The 17,595-nt window shown below is 44.5% G+C and overlaps 1 protein-coding gene across 1 annotated transcript in view; it reads left to right on the plus strand.

The window, feature by feature from the left end:
• LOC146788612 (uncharacterized) overlaps positions 1-17,595 on the plus strand; it is a 459,070-nt gene that overhangs the window by 301,791 nt on the left and 139,684 nt on the right. The window contains exon 5 of the mRNA XM_085633182.1: positions 14,668-14,991. Within this exon, the coding sequence (XP_085489308.1) occupies positions 14,668-14,991 (324 nt within the window). The remainder of the gene's footprint in view (positions 1-14,667; positions 14,992-17,595) is intronic.

The following is a 17,595-nucleotide window of genomic DNA, read 5'->3' on the forward strand; positions in this document are numbered from 1 at the left end:
TAGACATTCTATTTGCAAAATGATGATGCATTTCACAGATAGTTTCTTATGAGCGGGATGATATATTCGCAGGGGTAAGAGCCACCATGTGGTATCAGCACTATTCATGATAGTAAGGCATATAGAGAGAAATTGACTTTTATTAGGAGGGCAGGAAATTCCAGATCCCACTGCTCTGTGATCCAGTGCTTGTGACCCTCTATTATCTAGGTAAGTGCGTCTTAACCTGGAACCCCTAGAGGACTGCGTACCCTATTCAGGGGGTCCATGACTGCTTAGGAAATTAAATATTATTAAAAGATCAATAAAGTATAAACAAATAAAGCAGCGACATTGAAAATTGAAAAATGTAAGACGTTCTGTAAATGTGAAGGAATATCAAACTGAAGGGTAAAAATTGATTTAGTTGTTCCATGGCATCATGTAACCTTTGACCTGCTCTCCTGTCCGATTTCCCAATGTCCCTCCTTTTGGGAAGCTCGCGCGCCCGCGCCCCCCTCGGCCCCAGCCTCTGACTATACCTATGGCTGACACACCCATTCCTAAGGCCGCCTTGCGCGTATTGTCCTGGAATGTAAATGGTCTTTTGGACCGTTTTAAACGCATGGCAGTCCTTAAATATGCACAACGTGCGGAGATCGACGTGCTCCTCCTTCAGGAGACCCACCTTCTTGGCAAAAAATGTCCCTTTCTCGCCCGTTACGGATATGATAGGGTGTGGCACTCAGGATTTGCTAGGGGCTCCGGGGGGTGGCTATCCTGCTTAGACGGTCCTTTCCCTTTGTCCTGGCTCAGGTGCATCTAGACTCCCAGGGAATGGCTGTCACGGTTTGTGGCACTCTCGAAGGGCGACCACTCACCTTGCTGTCCCTGTATGCGGCACCATCCCTATTGCAGACTGCCCTTTCCTACACCGCAGATCTACTTCCAAAACTTCCGGCGGGATCGCTCGTTCTAGGGGGAGACTTTAATGCTGTTTACACGCCCCGTCTGGAATTGACAGGTCCGATCTCCCTCGCCAGAGCCGCTTGTGCGAAGCAGCTGTCGAATTGGGCCGAAACCCAGGGCCTATGTGACGTTTGGAGGGTTTGGCATCCACATGCTCGCCAATATACCCACACCTCGGCGGCGCACCACTCTCACGCCCGGATCGACCTAATCTTCGTCCCGTCTACCGAATGTGCAGGGGTTCAGGATGTCCGCAATCTTCCAAGGGGCCTGTCGGACCACTCGACGGTGCTCCTCGCTCTTGGCCCACCTCCCGTTTCTGCCCACCCGATGTGGCGTCTGAATGCTTGGTTCCTTCAAGACAAAGTTTTTCGGAACATGGTAGGAGGTGAGATTGCGAATTACTACTTTCACAATGTGGGTTCCGTCTCCTCCTCGGCCATCCTCTGGGAGGCCGGCAAGGCGACTATTAGGGGAGCTGCAAAGGGGCATGTGCAACAGCAGCGCCGAAGACAAACCCAGCAGCTCACGGCTTGCGTGGCACAGGCCTTGGAGCTTGAGCGGGACCAGGAGGCGTTGAGAGATGCCACGCGGGCGCGCCGACTGGCCTTTCTGAGGGAGGAGATACGCTTGCACTCTCTGGAGGCGGCGAAGACTCTTTGGCGCTCGTCTGAGGCCCGTGTTTACGGATGGGGGGATAAAGATGGTACGCTTCTCCATCGGCTGGCTACCTACCCCCGGGCAGGCCGGATCATTCCTGCCATCAGGGATTCCACAGGCGTGACCCACACGGTCTCCGCGGCAATGGCTCAGTCCTCTGCAGATTATTACTCCCAACTATACCGGGCTCGGGCGCCGGAGATCTCCCTGGCGGAGCTGATGGGGACGAGCGGGACGGTCCTCAGGCGGTTGGGACGGGAGGCGTATGAGACCCTTGACTTGCCCATCAAGCTGCAAGAAATTGATGAGGCAATCAGCCACCTGGCTTCCGGGAAGACCCCGGGACCAGACGGTTTCTCACAGGAATACTATGCTCACTACCGCGAGACCCTAGCCCCGAGGCTTCTGGATCTCTTTGCAGAGGTGGTGGAGAAGGGTTCGTTCCCGCAGGAAACAGACACAGCCACTATAGTTGTCCTTCCCAAAACACAACCCCCATCGCAGTCCTATTCGGATTACCGGCCGATATCCCTCATAAATACCGAGCTTAAGATATACGCCAATATCCTTGTGCAACGGTTGCGCCCGCTTCTTGTCTCACTGGTCCACCCGGACCAATGTGGATTTATACCGAACCGGGGAACCAGACACTGCCTACGGCGCCTGCACCTCGCCCTGGCCCACCGGGAACGCCTTTCTCCCTACCTGGCCCTTCTGCTGGTTGACTTCGAAAAGCCCTTTGACTCGGTGGGGTGGGACTACCTTGGGGAGACCTTGGAACGAATGGGTTTTGGCCCCCAGTTTCGCGCCATGGTCCGTGTCCTGTACGCAGACCTGCGAGCCCGAGTGTTGGTCAATGGGGCTCTCTCCCGCCCATTTTCCATAGGACGGGGGACGCGGCAGGGCTGCCCGCTCTCGCCCCTCCTCTTCGCCCTGGCAATGGAGCCCCTGGCCGTGATGATCCGGTTGGATCCTACTCTCCGTGGGTGGGACTGGCCGGGTATGGCCCCTGATAAAATTGCTCTTTACACGGATGATGTCCTTCTCTATCTTTAGGATCCGGCTGTCTCGGGGCCCCGTGTCTGCCGGATTCTTCGCCGGTTTGGTCAGGCATCTGGTCTTCATCTAAACCCCAGGAAATCTGTACTGGTCCCGCTGCACCAGTCTAGGGAGTGTTTTGACTGGCAGTCTGATATTCCCCTCCGGAGGCTCTCCTTTAAATATTTGGGGATCTGGGTCGCACTTCTTCCGGAGCTCTGCTGGGCTCTCAATGTGGCCCCCGTGGTCAATAAGACCAGATCAGACATGGAGCGGTGGCAGTCGCTTCCGTTGAATCCATTGGGGAGGATTGCACTCTATAAGATGATGATCCTTCCCAAGTTCCTATATATGTTACAAAACACGCCCTGCTCCTTCTCCCGCCCTTGGTTCCGGGTCCTGGATAAAATGGTGACTAAATTCCTCTGGGGTGGCAGCAGACCCCGTCTCGCATTGGACCGATGCCGGGTTCCTTCATATGACGGTGGCCTGAGCATGACTAATCTTTACTTGTACTATCTTGCCACTCAGCTGGTGGTGGTTCATGACTGGTTCTCAGGCGGGTGGGACGTTCCGGCTTATAGGCTCGAAGTGCAGCTCACCGGGTTCGCATCTATTCAGAACATGCTCTATGGGGCAACGATCCCTCGGTCGCTTCCGGATGTTGTGCGGGCCCCCTTTCTGGCGTGGCGCGCCGCCTTGCGGCACACCCATTGGTCGAAGACACTGACCTTGATCACACCACTTTGGCACGGTACTTGGCTGCGGGAGGTGGCGGGGCTTGAGGGATTTCAATCGTGGGATCTTCTGGGGATCTCCCGCTTAGGTGATGTCTGGCGGGGGAGCCACATGTGTTCCTTCCAAGAGCTCCAGAGCTGGTTCTCTTTACACTCTTCGCAATTCTATAAATATCTTCAACTGCACCACGCAGTCCAATCGCACGTCCCTCTAGCCTCCAGGATACCCGACCATAGTCCGCCCGAGGCCCAGGTGATGCTGGGGTGTCTTGGGAGGGGAGGAATATCCCGTATTTATCGGTCCCTGGTCAACAACACCCCGGTGGATTGGAACGGACTGAGGCAGCGGTGGGAGACCTGGGTGGGTCCTCTGGACGAGGCTGATTGGAGGGATGCCCTCATGGCACCCAAGACGATTACCACTTTGGCTAGACTGCGGCTCATCCAGCTTTACTATCTCCATGCCGCATATCTGATCCCGGAACGCCTATATCGAGCGGGCCTCTGTCAGGATGCTTCGTGCGCTCGGTACGGGGTAGATCCGGTGGACTTCTTTCACATGGTCTGGTCTTGCTCACGCCTGGGGAACTACTGGGCCGAGATTGAGGCCGAACTAAGTGAGGTCCTAGGATGGGAGGTCCCCCATGACCCTAAGCTGGATCTGCTGGGAATAACGGATGGGTTGGACGGCTCCCGTAACGAAAAATATTTCCTAACTACTGCTCTGGTGGTGGCTAAAAGAGATATCGCAGCCGCTTGGAAGCAGATTGACCCACCAAAAGGTGCTACATGGAGAAGACGGGTGGACTGGTGTGCCGCACAGGAACGGACGTTGTACACTGCCTGGGGCTGCCCCAAAAAGTTTCGCAGAGTGTGGGGGAAGTGGTTCGGGGGCTTGTTTTAGGGGGGGGAGGTCGAGGGTCGGGGCGGATGGTGGGGGAGGGGTGGAGGGTCTAGTGATTGCTTGTCAATGCTTCCGTGATAGGTTTTATTCATGCCAAATTGATCAGATTGTTGTATGTCCTCCTTGATTTTGCTCTCTACAAGAAAATAAAAATTTGTTTATCAAAAAAAAAAAAAGGAATGGTTTAGTATCCTCAGATAGATTCGTGGGAGCAGTGCAAGTGCATCAAACTGAACAACGTTTGGGCAATGAATGGATGCAATTGAATTTAGAAAATCTCCATCCTTTCATATCAAAATTGTGTTTTTTTAAAAATTGGTTTGTGTATTAAATGTACATCTGTAATGATTGTTTTATTTGTTTATTGTTTTGAAGTTCATATCACCGAAGATGTTTAGTCTAGGGACCCTGGTTTCCAGTAATAACTCAATGGGGATCCGGGATTCCAATAATGATCCACTGGGGGTCTCCAGGTTCCAGAAATGATTAAGTGGGGATCCACAGAAGGTTAATAATCACTGCTCTAGGCAATAAGGATTAGAGTTCTTTGTATACTTAAGTCTATAGGTCTGAGGGAGAGAAAAGGACATAATGTCGTCAGTGGACACAGAATGGAATTGCTTGTTCTTCTGAATGTTGGCTTATTGGGCTGATCGGAGAGGGACTGGTAGACAAGAACTGGAACATGGTAATGTGCCAGAAGGCGGTGAGCTGAGAGTGGCTCATGAGAATATACTAGACAATAGGTACGGTGTGCATCCTTTAATGTATGGAAATTATGTGGAGATGATGGAGGCAAAAACAATAAGCCAATTATTCCTCAGGTGTTTGATAATGGTGGTTGCTTTGATTCAAGTGGCAGGGGCAAAAGTCATCATTGTTTTTCATGAGAAAGAATTTTTTTTTACTTTTGTAGGTCACAGGGTGATACAAAAGGGTAAGCAGATAGGTTAGTCAGTGTGATTCAAGAAGAGCCTTTTATCCTTTGAAAGTCTGTATTTCCACACATTTCCTTGCACAGCGCACACGATCCTCCTGAGATTCAAAGCAGTAATTCAGTTTGCAGATGTCTAACGATGGTTTCTGAATTACAGTTGGGAGTTGGACATAGTGATCTTTTTGTTTATGATGCTGTGGTACAGTCATGGTTCCTGCATAACACGTAGAGTTTATATATCATGATGCATGCATTATGGTATTTTAGGTTAGCAATAGTTTAAGCTTTAAGCTGTGGGTAATGAATTGTGAAAAGGACTGGGTGCCCTCCTGAATTCTTTGGTGGATACTGGTCATTACCCATCATGCCAATGATGCCATTAGAGAACCCCTTCCAGATGCATTGAAGTGCTCTGTCATTGTTCCAGTATTCAAGAAAGGAGACAGAGTCGACCCGGACTGTTATAGACCCATCTCTTTAATCAATGTGGCGGTCAAGATCATTGGGAGGGTAATCCTAGAGAGACTCAGCAAGTGGGCAGACAAGAGTGCTATCCACTTCGACTTTCAACATGTGTTCTGGCCCGGCAGGGGTACTGCAGAACAGAACCTTGATCTCCATCTTCTGATCTCTTCTGTTTAAAGTCAAGATCGATCTGACTGAGACACTCTGAAAGTGCTGAGGTTTGTCTATGGCACAACCAAGTAGGTAAAGATATAAGTATTTACCCTAGTGTGAGGGCCATAGAGTAAGCGACTGAGCTGCCATCTTTCAATGTCTGGCGGAAATAACAACAATATTGTTCCTTATAACAGGAAGCATGAAGAAGCAGGTAGTGAATAGCTTGTCCATTTGTGCAGTGAATGAAAAATGGCAGCAAAAGTGATTCCAGGGTTATGTGCAGAATATTCAGGGTTTGAAGTGCAAATCTGGCGGCCGCTAGCACCCAGGTGAAGGGGAGGTGCAATTGGACCTCAGCTCAGCGTTTGAAAACATAAACAGGGTCTAAGCTGAGCTGGGGTCCATGAGGGTGGGTCAAGCCTTAGTGGCCTTCATGAGAGACCTCTGCTATGTGCTTAATGGGTGGTCAGATATGGGTCCAACGGCGAGTGCACCCAGCTGTTCGAACTCAATAGGGGTGTCAAGGGGGGACCTGGCTTGGCAGTTTGGACTGGACAGTTCCAATGAGGCACAGGGTCAAGACTGATTTGCATATGGCCAGGTCTAAACTGGGGTGGCATGGTGGGCAAAAGAATGATGGATTTAAACCAGATCTCTTGACTGGGGGTGAATGTTTTGATTTGTTCTGCATTCCGTCCATCAATTGTGTGTCTTTTGCAATCTTTGGTTGTAACATACAGCGTACCACCATGCTTGATAAGACAATTTGGTGCAGTCTTTCCAATTCTTAGCTATTTGCTGAAAGCAACTGCTAGCAACTATTATCTTTACATTAGATTCACAGTCTGCCCAAATGGGGGATAAAGATCTTAAGAAGACATGCGAAGCGGAGAAAGGGCAACTGGAGTCAAAAATCGAGTTAATTTGAGTCCATACCTGTTTCCAAAAACTATGAATAGGTGCACATGTAAAAAGTAAGTGATATATATCAGCATGTGGTGAGGAGCAAGTCCAACAAATGTCTGAGAGGTCAGCATGTCTTGCATTTAGAGTAAGTGAGGAGAGTAGGAGTCTATTATATATAAAAAAAGAGTGTTTGTGTGGTGTTCTCTGCTCTAGAGGACCTCCTGATTTTAAGCCAAATCCTTTCCATAATTCTATGGACCAACAGACTTATTAATCTTTTTCCCAAGAGAGGTCTACCTTAGTTTTTTTTTCTTGGGATGGGTGAACTGTGTAAATAGTTGGAATGACAGAGGCCCTAGAGTTATTGAGTAGAAGAGCACGTAATTTACTAACAGGAGGAACCACAGGGTCAGTGGAAGAATGTGAGATTGTGTAATGGGTACGGGCATTCTGAATAGCTTGTGTAAGGAGAGAATATTTAGAGCGGAAAGACATGGGCATGTCAAAAGAACTACTAGCATGCAAGAAATACATAATCTCATTTTGGACACATAATGAATGTACCTAAATTAAACCTTGTTGCCGCCTGGATTTCGAATATAGAGATTTATTTCGTATTAATATGCAGGTGTTATGCCATATGGTGGAATTGAGAAAAGAGTTTAAATCCAAGGGGTCTGAAGAAGAGACAGATGGTATGATTTTGGAAGTATGTTTAACTATAGGAGTGGATAAAAATTGCGGCTTACGTGTGAAGGATAAGTATTCTTGATATGAGAAGGGGAGATGAAAGACTGTTCTAGCCTAGCCCAAAGAGGACAATCCACAAGAGACTCGGAAAGCCAACTCGATGATTGGGGAAGTAAAAAAGATTGGAATATTGGAAATTGTATAAAGAATTATAGGGGATAGCAACATCTTTATAGTGTCTGGGCGACCCCACCACGATACATATAAAAGGTGCCACTTCGTAGTTAGAGAGGACAACCTCTGTGTACAATTTTCCTTACATCGTGATATTGTTCCTGAAATAGAGGGAGTGAATTGTAATCCTAAATATTTAATATGGTTGTTACTCTATGCGAAACCTGAGGTGGTGAAGTAGCTTTGACGGTATATTTTGCTAGAGGTAAAATTTCACATTTGTCTTTGTTCAATTTATAACCAGAGATGGACGCAAAAGAATCAACCTCTTCCAAAAAAGCAGGGAGAGAGGATTGAGGTTGCGAGAGAAATAACAGAACATCATCAGCATAAGCTGCCATTTTGATTTGAGTCTCCTTGAAATCAAAACCATGGATGTTATCATTTTGATAAATTTTTGACAAAATAGGTTCTAAAGCTAGATTGAAAAGAAACGGAGAAAGTGGACAGCCTTGTCGAACACCTCTACCTAACTGGAAATAAGAAGACATACCACCATTTGCATACACTGCTGCTAGTGGATTAGAGTACAAAATAGATATTAAAGAAATAATGTTTGGGCCAAAACCAAACCATTTAAGTGTGTGAAAATGATAAGGCCATTCCACCGTATCAAAGGCTTTTCCGCATTGAGAGCTATTGCTTCTAAAGAGTTTGGGACATGTGAGGCTTTGGATCGGATGTCAAAAAATAAATGAGTATTATCTGTGATAAGGCGTCCTTTAACGAAGCCACATTGTTCCTTACCTAAAAGGTCAGGCAAGTGGGATTCCAAATGTAGAGCTAGGGCTTTTGAATATTTTTAATAGTCAATATTAACCAGAGAGATGGGTCGGTAGTTTTTACAATATTTTGGGTCTTTGCCGTCCTTCGGAATAAGACAAATTAGGGCATCTTAAAAGGAGCCAAAAGATTCACCTGATTGCAAAAAAGTATTTATGAGAGTATGTAATTTGGGGAGTAGTAAATGTGCAAAATGGGGGAAAAACTCAACAGTAAAACCATCTGGACCAGGAGCTTTATCTTTCTTGAGTGTTTGTAAAGCAGTGAGAAGCTCCTGTTGTGTTAAGTCAGATTCTAAGAGTGAGAGATCTGGTCGTGTAACGGAAGAGTGTTGAATGTTGGATAGAAATTGAGAAATAGAATAATCAGAGAAAGGAATTTCTGACGTGCAAAATGTTTTATAAAATTGGAGAAATTCACTTAAAATATCATCATCCTTAAATTTCAGTGTATTATGTTCATCCATATTAGACTCTATATTGAGTTTGTTCTGCTTTACCTTCAAATAGTTAGCTAAACTTTCCCAGCTTTATTCTGGCCACCATAACATTTTGTGCTAGACTTTAGTAAATAAGTAGAAGCATTATTAGTTGTTTCCTTATTAAACTGAAATTTAGCATTTATAAGTTCCGACAAACAAGCTTTCAATTTAGAAGAATATTAAGAATGCTCCAATCTCTTTATCTTAGCCAGAAGGATTTTGGTGAGTTCCTGTGACTTTGTGTTTTTTAGAAACATATCTGATAACAAAATCCCTAGCTGATGCTTTAAGAGCATCCCAAACCACATTAAAAGGTAAAGTATCAGATTGATTCAGGAGAAAATATTTGTGGAAAAAAGAAACAAAAGAGGATGTAAGTGTTGAGTCTAAAAGCAGCGCGTAATTAAAACGCCACTTTCGAGTTGAACTGGGTGTCTGTAAAATGTCCAATTGGATAGTAATGGGGGCGTGCTCAGATATTAGAATAGATCCAATATCTGCCATCAACAACGATTGAGATATGTTATGTGATATAAAGATATAATCTAGTCGTGATTGGGTGTGGTGTGCTGTAGAATAATAAGTATATTCTCTTAATGTGGGATTACAGAGTCTCCAAGCATCTATAAGCTTGTATTGCTTAATAGTTTGTCTGAAAAGTTTATGAGTTTTGTGAGGGACAAAGGACAACAATTTAACAAACAGCCATCTACCATCCTTATCAGCACATTGCGATAACATTTTAACAGGAAGTGATTTTCGGCAAAGAGTGAGAACTCCATTTCGTTTACCATCGCCTGGAGAGCAAAAGACCTCCCCCATCCAACCTCTCTTTAATTTTAGAGACTCTTCAGCCGTCAAATGAGATTCTTGTATATAAGCTATATCTGCTCCCAACTTGGCTAAATGTGTCAGAATTCTCTGTCTTTTAATGGGCGAATGTAAACCTCTGACATTCCACGAAAAAAGTTTTAATGACATAGGATGAAAATGTAGAAAAAAAATGAACACAAATCAAAGCAAATCATTGAACACCATAGAAAGTACCAATTAACAAACTGACTATACGTAAATTCGAGCACATTAAGTGAAAGGGAAAAGAAAGAGGAGGAATGATGTAATTGAAAAAACAACATTTGAGATACGAAAAAACAGCAAGAAAGAAGAAGGAGTATTTGAGTGAGAAAATAGCAAGATAAAGCTATAAGAAAGGAGAAGATATGGGAGAAAATGAGAGCAATGCAGAAGTGAAGAAAGAGGAACAAATCTAAAGACTTACAAGTAATCCAAGACATATGAAGGATGGGGGCAGGTGAGGCCACACAGAACAATGACGTGTCCAGACCCCATGCGGAAGGCTGGAAGGAAGGCAGAACTGACGAATAATGAAACATAGGGGAAGTGAAACACGGAGACATAAGCTGTAAGGAAGAAAAAAGGAGATTTATTCTAGAATCAAAATTTTTTAATGAGAACAGGCAATATCTGAGTGTGACAAAACTTTAATTAGTTTGCCCATGCACCTAGGCACTAATGTAGCAGTTATAACTATTTCAGTAAATGAAAGTTCTGTTGCCGCCCCACCTTCCACCAAAGATGAAACAGCACCTCGGTATTCTAGAGATGAATATGCGTTTGAGGTAGAGACACAGAATAGCAGAACCTTTATGAAATATTGAAGAGAGACAAGAAATGACCTATCCTATTAGAAAGGGTTCTGTAAATATAAGCATTTAAATGTCCTCCTCATAGCTTTCTGCATGACATTCATAAGAATGAGTAAAATATGAAGAAGGTGTGAATTCGACATGCAAACAGAGGAGAAGAGATGGTGCGAGCTGAAAAGACATGCCTTTATTTTTTTAAGGGAAAAAATGAAGAAAAAAAAATAGAGGCGTCCATGAAACCTCTAGAAAAAACTGTTTCTCATGAGAAGTGAAATGGTGATGAATGGGAGAAAATACAGTCACTGAGCACAGTCGTTCATGGGGAAAGAGCAGCTGTTTAATTATTAGCGCCAATACTACATTCATTCAAGCAGTAACCAGTTGGCTACATACAGTTGCTCCATTTACCAGCAAATCCTCGCTGCGCGCCGAGTCACGTCAGGCGCGATAGAAAATGGTGGTCGCTCCGTCACAGAACTGCGTCGCAGCGCGGTTGAAGAAAAGAAACTGCTACCGGGCACCACAAGGGATGAAAGTCAGCTCCCTCGATGCTGAAGTGCCTTCGGTTCCACAACCGTTACTCTGGGGGTTCCATATGCGGTATGTACTGCGTCAGGTCTGTCCTTCTCTCCGCCGTCCCGGGAGAGTCACGGATTAGCCGCCATCTTCTTTGGGCGCTAGCCACGCCCCCCTCATCTCTTATCACTCCTGAGACTGAATATTTCTCATCAGTTGTGAGTTGTTATAACCAAAGGGTGTTTGATTTTCTCAATCGACTTTGCCCCTTGTACCTGTGACCATGCCTCCATTTGTACTTCAATGCATACAGTTTTGCTTTGTCCAAAGTTCTCTGCCCTGCAACATGAATATATAAGACCTCTACTAGCCGTACAGGAATTTAGACAAATCACAGCAGCTTTTTTATAATTTAAGCTCCTTTGCCACTCCCAAACTGTGCCCAGATTATTTCCCATTTTCCATCTGGAGTTTTACATGCATCCCGCTAGTTTCGAAATTTTTTCCTGGATTTTATGCACAGAGTTTCAATGTGAGTGTTGTTTGTATATATTTTATGCAAGATTTTGAAAGTTTATTATTTTAAGTCTGTTAGTTTTATCATGGATACATGTTCACTGTACACTTGTATGTTTTAAGTTTTTAAGTTTCAAATACTTTATTTAGACAATGAAGTCCATTAAAGTGCCAAGTGCTGTAAACAGAGACTAAAAAGAAGAATCATTACATAAATGTATCAGTATTATGATTTTTTTTAAAAAGAGATCGGCCAGTAACACCTTCTCAATCATAAAGATTCAAACAATTCACGAGAAATAGAGGGTTTAAGACACATTTGTTGATAAAAAACATATCTAATTTAAAAAATACAATTTTTAAGAGTTTTCACTCTTACCAAAGGTAGATTACAGCGCCCCTTAAACTGAGCATAACGTGACAGTCAATTCACTTTCCATGATGCAGCCATATAATTTAAGCACTTCGGGGCAGATTTATGACGACTGGCGCATCCCTGCATATCAGCAGGGATGCGCCAGTTATTATGCGCCACAGCTGCGCCACCATGGATGCGCCGCATTTATAATGCGGCGCACCATGGGGCAAAAATGGCACAGATGCGTGACGCATCTGTGCCGAAAAGTGGCGCATTGCTGGAGTTGCGTCGCAAGCGCGACGCAGCTCCAGCAATGATCTGGGGGGCCCTATCTGTACAATGCTGCGTCAATCCTTACGCCTGCTTCAAGCAGGCGCAGGGTTTTGACGCAGCATGGGCCTAAAAGTGACTGAGTGAAATCTTGTAGATTTCACTCAGCCACTTTTAGGAGGCGTTCCTGCGCCAGAACGCCCCCACCTGCCCTGGAACGCCTACATGTGGCGCAGGGCTTTACAACGTGACGCATCTGGGAGATGCGTCACGTTTGTAAATGCCCCGCACCATGGCGCAGGATTTGCGCCGCTGCTGCGTCACAAAAGTGACGCAACGGCGGCGTAAAAGTGGCGCATCTCCAATATAGATCTGCCCCGTCATTTATAGTGATGTCTTTACATTCTAAATCTACAGCAATAAGAACATATGGCTCCTATGTCAATGTGTCTAATGTCTCTGTGTGTTTTAATCTCGGCTATGCAGTAGATAAGAGCCTGAGGTATGAGTGAAGCGAACTATCTACAACAGGCTTCATGACTGTATAACTATGGCTCAGAGAGTCGCCCTCGAGCGCTGAAGCATTTAATACAATAATTTGTCTGCGGCATTGAGAGATTTTATAAGTTTGGAAATTACCTGCGGCTGAGCTTGTTCAGAAAATGATTGGCAGCTGCTGTGATTGTCCATAATCCTTTATGATACGATGAAAAAGGTTCCATGACATATTTTTTAAGCCCTCTTTTGGCATAACTGGTGAGAACTAGGGCAGCATGTTGTCTTCTGGTTAAAGCCCGATAGTCTGAGGCAAAAGATTACATGTTAACCTTCCTATCCAAGGCTGCTTTGACCTGTGGATGCGGTACTTTTAAGTTCTATAAATCTGCAGTTTCTATCAGCTCTAAGGCATCAGAGAGGGCATGAGCCCCAGCCTTTGATTGACGTGAGCAATTGGCGAGTGAGACTTCCAGCCACATGAGATTTTCCAGTGATCCCGATTCTGCTTCATGACCTGAGTCATGAAGTTTAAGCTGCAGCCTTCGGAACAGGTATCTGGTCACTCGATGCGAATTCCATCCCCATCTGGGATGAGACGTCTTATAAGGCAGTTTGAACAGTGATGTAAACACTGCTCTCGGTCATCGGTTCAGGAAGACGCCCAATGTCCCTGTGAAAGCCACTGCCCCATGCGCAAGCGTGGAAATGAGTTTGGCAGAGACAACTTATAGCAATGTCTCGAAGGAGCACTGTTGTGTACCTTTGAAGATCGCTCGAAAAGCAAATTGTAATGAAGCCAGTTTCGGTTTTAGTGAGTTTAAGTGTTAATGAGTGACCTCCCCTGTCATGCAGCCAGCACCCCAGATATTTATATTTATTTGAAATAGTCAAATAATGGTTGTTAAGGTGCCAATGGCCTCGTTTTTACGGCCAAAGATTACAATGTTAGTTTTTTCATGGTTAATTGTCATGCTGTTTGAGCAACAGTGATTATATAGGACCTCCAGCAGTCGTTGAAGCCCAATTGGGGTTTGGCTTAAAAGAACAACATTGTCGGCATAAAGGAGCGAGGTGATGCGATGATTCGCTAATTTTGGTGAATGACTGATTACTAGATGTAATGCAGGTGCAAGGTTACTCATGAACAAATTAAGAGGCGCTGGTGCTAATACGCACCCCTGCTTGACCCTTGGTTCGATGCTTATTTTGTCAGAGATGGCCCCTTGTCACCCCAGTTTTACCCTGACCCAAGTATTAGAATAAAGCAGCACAATGCCTCATAGTAGTGGTTCAGGGATTTGCAGGCAATAACTTTCAACCACACTAATTGGCGATTGACATGGTCGAAGGCCTTGCTGTAATCTATAAATACAAGAGTAAAGCTGTTCCTTCTTTATTTGCTTTGCAGAGAGCATCCTTATGGCCACAAGATTGTCAATAGTGCCAGACATTGTTCTGAAGCCAGTTGGGTTGAAAAGCATCCTGTTGTTTGTGGCTGCCCATTCTTCTAGATCCTCCAACAAGAGTGACGCAAAGTATTTTGCCTCAACATCCAACAGTGAGATGTGCCCATAGCTGTCAGGAAGCAAAACACTGTACACTTGTATGATTTTCTATGAAAATCAAATAAAAGTTTAATGAATGAATGAATGGCTAGGGCTTGAAATAGAAATAGTTATCTCAAATCATTGGGGATTAAGGGCTAGGTGTTAGGGAATATCTGCCGAAAACTGCTGGTGGTCCAAAGGACCCTAGACTAGTGTACAGTGTGTGTTCCTTCATCACAACATGGATTCCCTTGTAAGTCCGATTCCTAGTTTACTCAATGTGACTAGGATCTAATGGCATTTGTTATTGGTACGTTAGACATGTGTCCTCTAATACTACATTCTTTATCCAACAGTGATGCCAACAACTACACCAGCGACAACGCAAGAGACGTCACAGTCAGTACCCCTGAGCACAGACACAACAACTGACAATACTAGTGCTACTGGAGGCTCCACAACATCAATAAACACCAGCTCTGAATCACTTCACAGCACTGAGAGCTCAACAACCGTGTCACCAGCAAGCAGCTTCTTCTCAACTCCTGTCACCAATGACACATCCACAGAGACAACAATTGGTCCAATGTCAACTACAGGGTCAACTGCAACAAGCATGGTATCAAGCACAATAGACACAACTACATTAACAAATACCTCTGGGTATGGTACAACACCTGGTAAGGACAGACACCAAAGGTTTCTTTCACATTGTGTAATAGATACTAGTGTGAATATAATGCAACATCTGGAAAGTACTAACAATTGTGTTCTTTTTACATTGAGTAACACATTTTGGTGTGAGAGTTTCAGACCTATGATTCTATGGTAAGCTTGAGGGGTAAATAGGGGAGGCTAAATGATGTGGGGCAGCGAAATTGCAGAAGGACACTTGACATGCGACACTCTTAAGGTAAGCAGGTGAACTTTAAATGATGAGTAACTTATTATAAAAGCATGTCAGGTATAAACTGGCATTAGTTTCTTGAGTCTAAATCAACATTTCCGGGTAGAGGGCAAGTCAGATGCATTAAAAAAACCAAACAAGCATAACATTGCAGTTGTTTGAAAGTGACAAATTGTAAAACTAATTTAAGGTGTATTCATAATTTTTTATATTTGTGAGGCATGCAAATTTCTAGAAAGGTGCCCTGGTGTTCACCTAGATGACATCACGCTAGCAGGGGATACATGAAGGCCTAAATGCATAGGTAATTCAGAGAAGTGCATTTTTTAAAGTTTGTGAAAACTGTGAAGAACAGTGTGGGTCGCAGGAGCAGCCACGAGGAATTTCAAATATTGGTAGTGGTTACCGAAAAGTATTTACAAACCAGTTGAGTTAGGTGAAGGCTTGGAACAATCAGAAACCTTGCAGGAGTTGTGCATGGAAAAAGTTATGCAGATAAATAATTGATGTTCCATGAAGAACTTTGTGAGAGAGTCTCATCTTTAAAGAAAGAGGCCTCTCTTGTGAATAGGTAACCTGCATAAAGAGGCCAGGTGAGCTGAGATGTGAGCTCTCCTGTTGAAAGCCAAGATCAATCCCACTGAGACACTCTGAAAGTGCGGAGGTTTCTCAATGGCATAACCAAGCAGGTAAAGATATAAGGAGTTACTCTAGTGTCAGTTCCATAGAACAAGCGGCTGAGCTGCCACATGCGGAGGTCGGGCTGGAATAACAACAATATTGTTCCTTATGAAAAGAAGCATAAAGAAGCGGGTAGTGAATAGCTTGTCTATTTGTGCCATGAATGAAAAATGGCACCAAAAGTAATTCCAGGGTTATGTGCAGAATATTCAGGATTTGACTTGCAAATATGGCATCCGCTAGCAAAGTGCCAAGACTGATAGTTCTTCAAAGACACTTACCCAGTGGAAAGAAAGTATTTGTGCTAAAGATGTGTCCATCTTTCGGTTTCAATCACTTCCATGGGAGCAGTTTTTGCTCCCAATTTGGCCATCCTGTACGTTGATGATATAGATAAATCACTCATCCTCAGCAACCAAAACCCACATCTCGATGAAATCCACGTCTGGCGCAGGTACATTGATGTTGTTTTTATGATTTGGCTGGGTAACAGCATTGAACTGCACGACTTCTGTGTCTGGCTGAACAACTGCCAAAAAGATCTCAAATTTACGCACAATTACATCAATGTTCAGATTGACTATTTGGATGTGACCGTAAAAGGTCTTGATGGTGAAGTTTACACCACGCTTTTCCATAAACCTACAGAACGCAATACCCTGCTCCAGTACACCAGCTCACATCCCAGTTGCACTCAGGGACAGACTCCCCTATGGCCAGTTCCCTCAGGATCGGTAGGAACTGCAAATTTATGGAAACTGAGGTCTTGTGTAAAAAACTCATTTACAGAGGTTACCCTAGACGATTGGTTAAGCGCTCCTTGAAACGTGCATGGTATTCCCACCGAGAATTTCTGCTGCAACCCAAACCGATGTCTAAAATCACATGCGTCACCACATTCTGCCCCATCAGCAATAAACTGACCCAAATGATCAAAAAACATTGGTCTGTCCTTGCCCCTTCGAACTTGGCTGGAGAAGCAGCTCTCTTTTCCTTTAAAAGAGGCCGTAATATCAAGGACCACCTGGTGAGAGCCTATAAACCCACAAGCAGGGATACCTCCATTCAGTCATATTTAAAACCTCCTCCGATTCAAGGACATTACAAATGTAACAATTGTCTGGCATGTGTCTCTACTGAAAATAAAAAGATCTTTGAATATGGGTCTGTGAAACACACACTCAACTTCTTCTCTAACTGTAACTCTAATAATGTCATATACTGCATTAGTTGTCCCTGCAACTTGTATATAGGCCAAACGACCCAGAAAAATAAAACAAGAATATCCCAGCACAAGAGCAGATCCGCTGCAGAGTCACCACGGCCCCTTTGGTGGAACACTTCATGGAGAAAGGACATTCGAAAATGGACTTCACATGGCAAGTCATTTACATCCTAAGCTCTCATCACAGAGGTGGTGATCATCAACAGTCTTTGAATAGACTCGAATGCAAATGGATCTTTAATTGCCGCACTATCGATCATGGCTTAAACTCACTGGAAGAGTGGAATGCAATTCCATGACTGTTCCTTTTTCCAGCAAAAATGTACCCTCTGATACTTGAAAATCTCAATCCTTACTACTAAGTCCTTTCCTTCTTAATCATTGTTTTTTTCTGTTTTCCATGTTCAATTTATTGTCACACTGATATCCCTTACTGTTCTCTTTTTTTCTCTCTCTCCCTCCGCTTGATTC

This window comes from Triturus cristatus, chromosome 11, assembly GCF_964204655.1.
Source record: "Triturus cristatus chromosome 11, aTriCri1.1, whole genome shotgun sequence".
In the NCBI taxonomy this organism is placed as follows: Eukaryota; Metazoa; Chordata; class Amphibia; order Caudata; family Salamandridae; genus Triturus; species Triturus cristatus.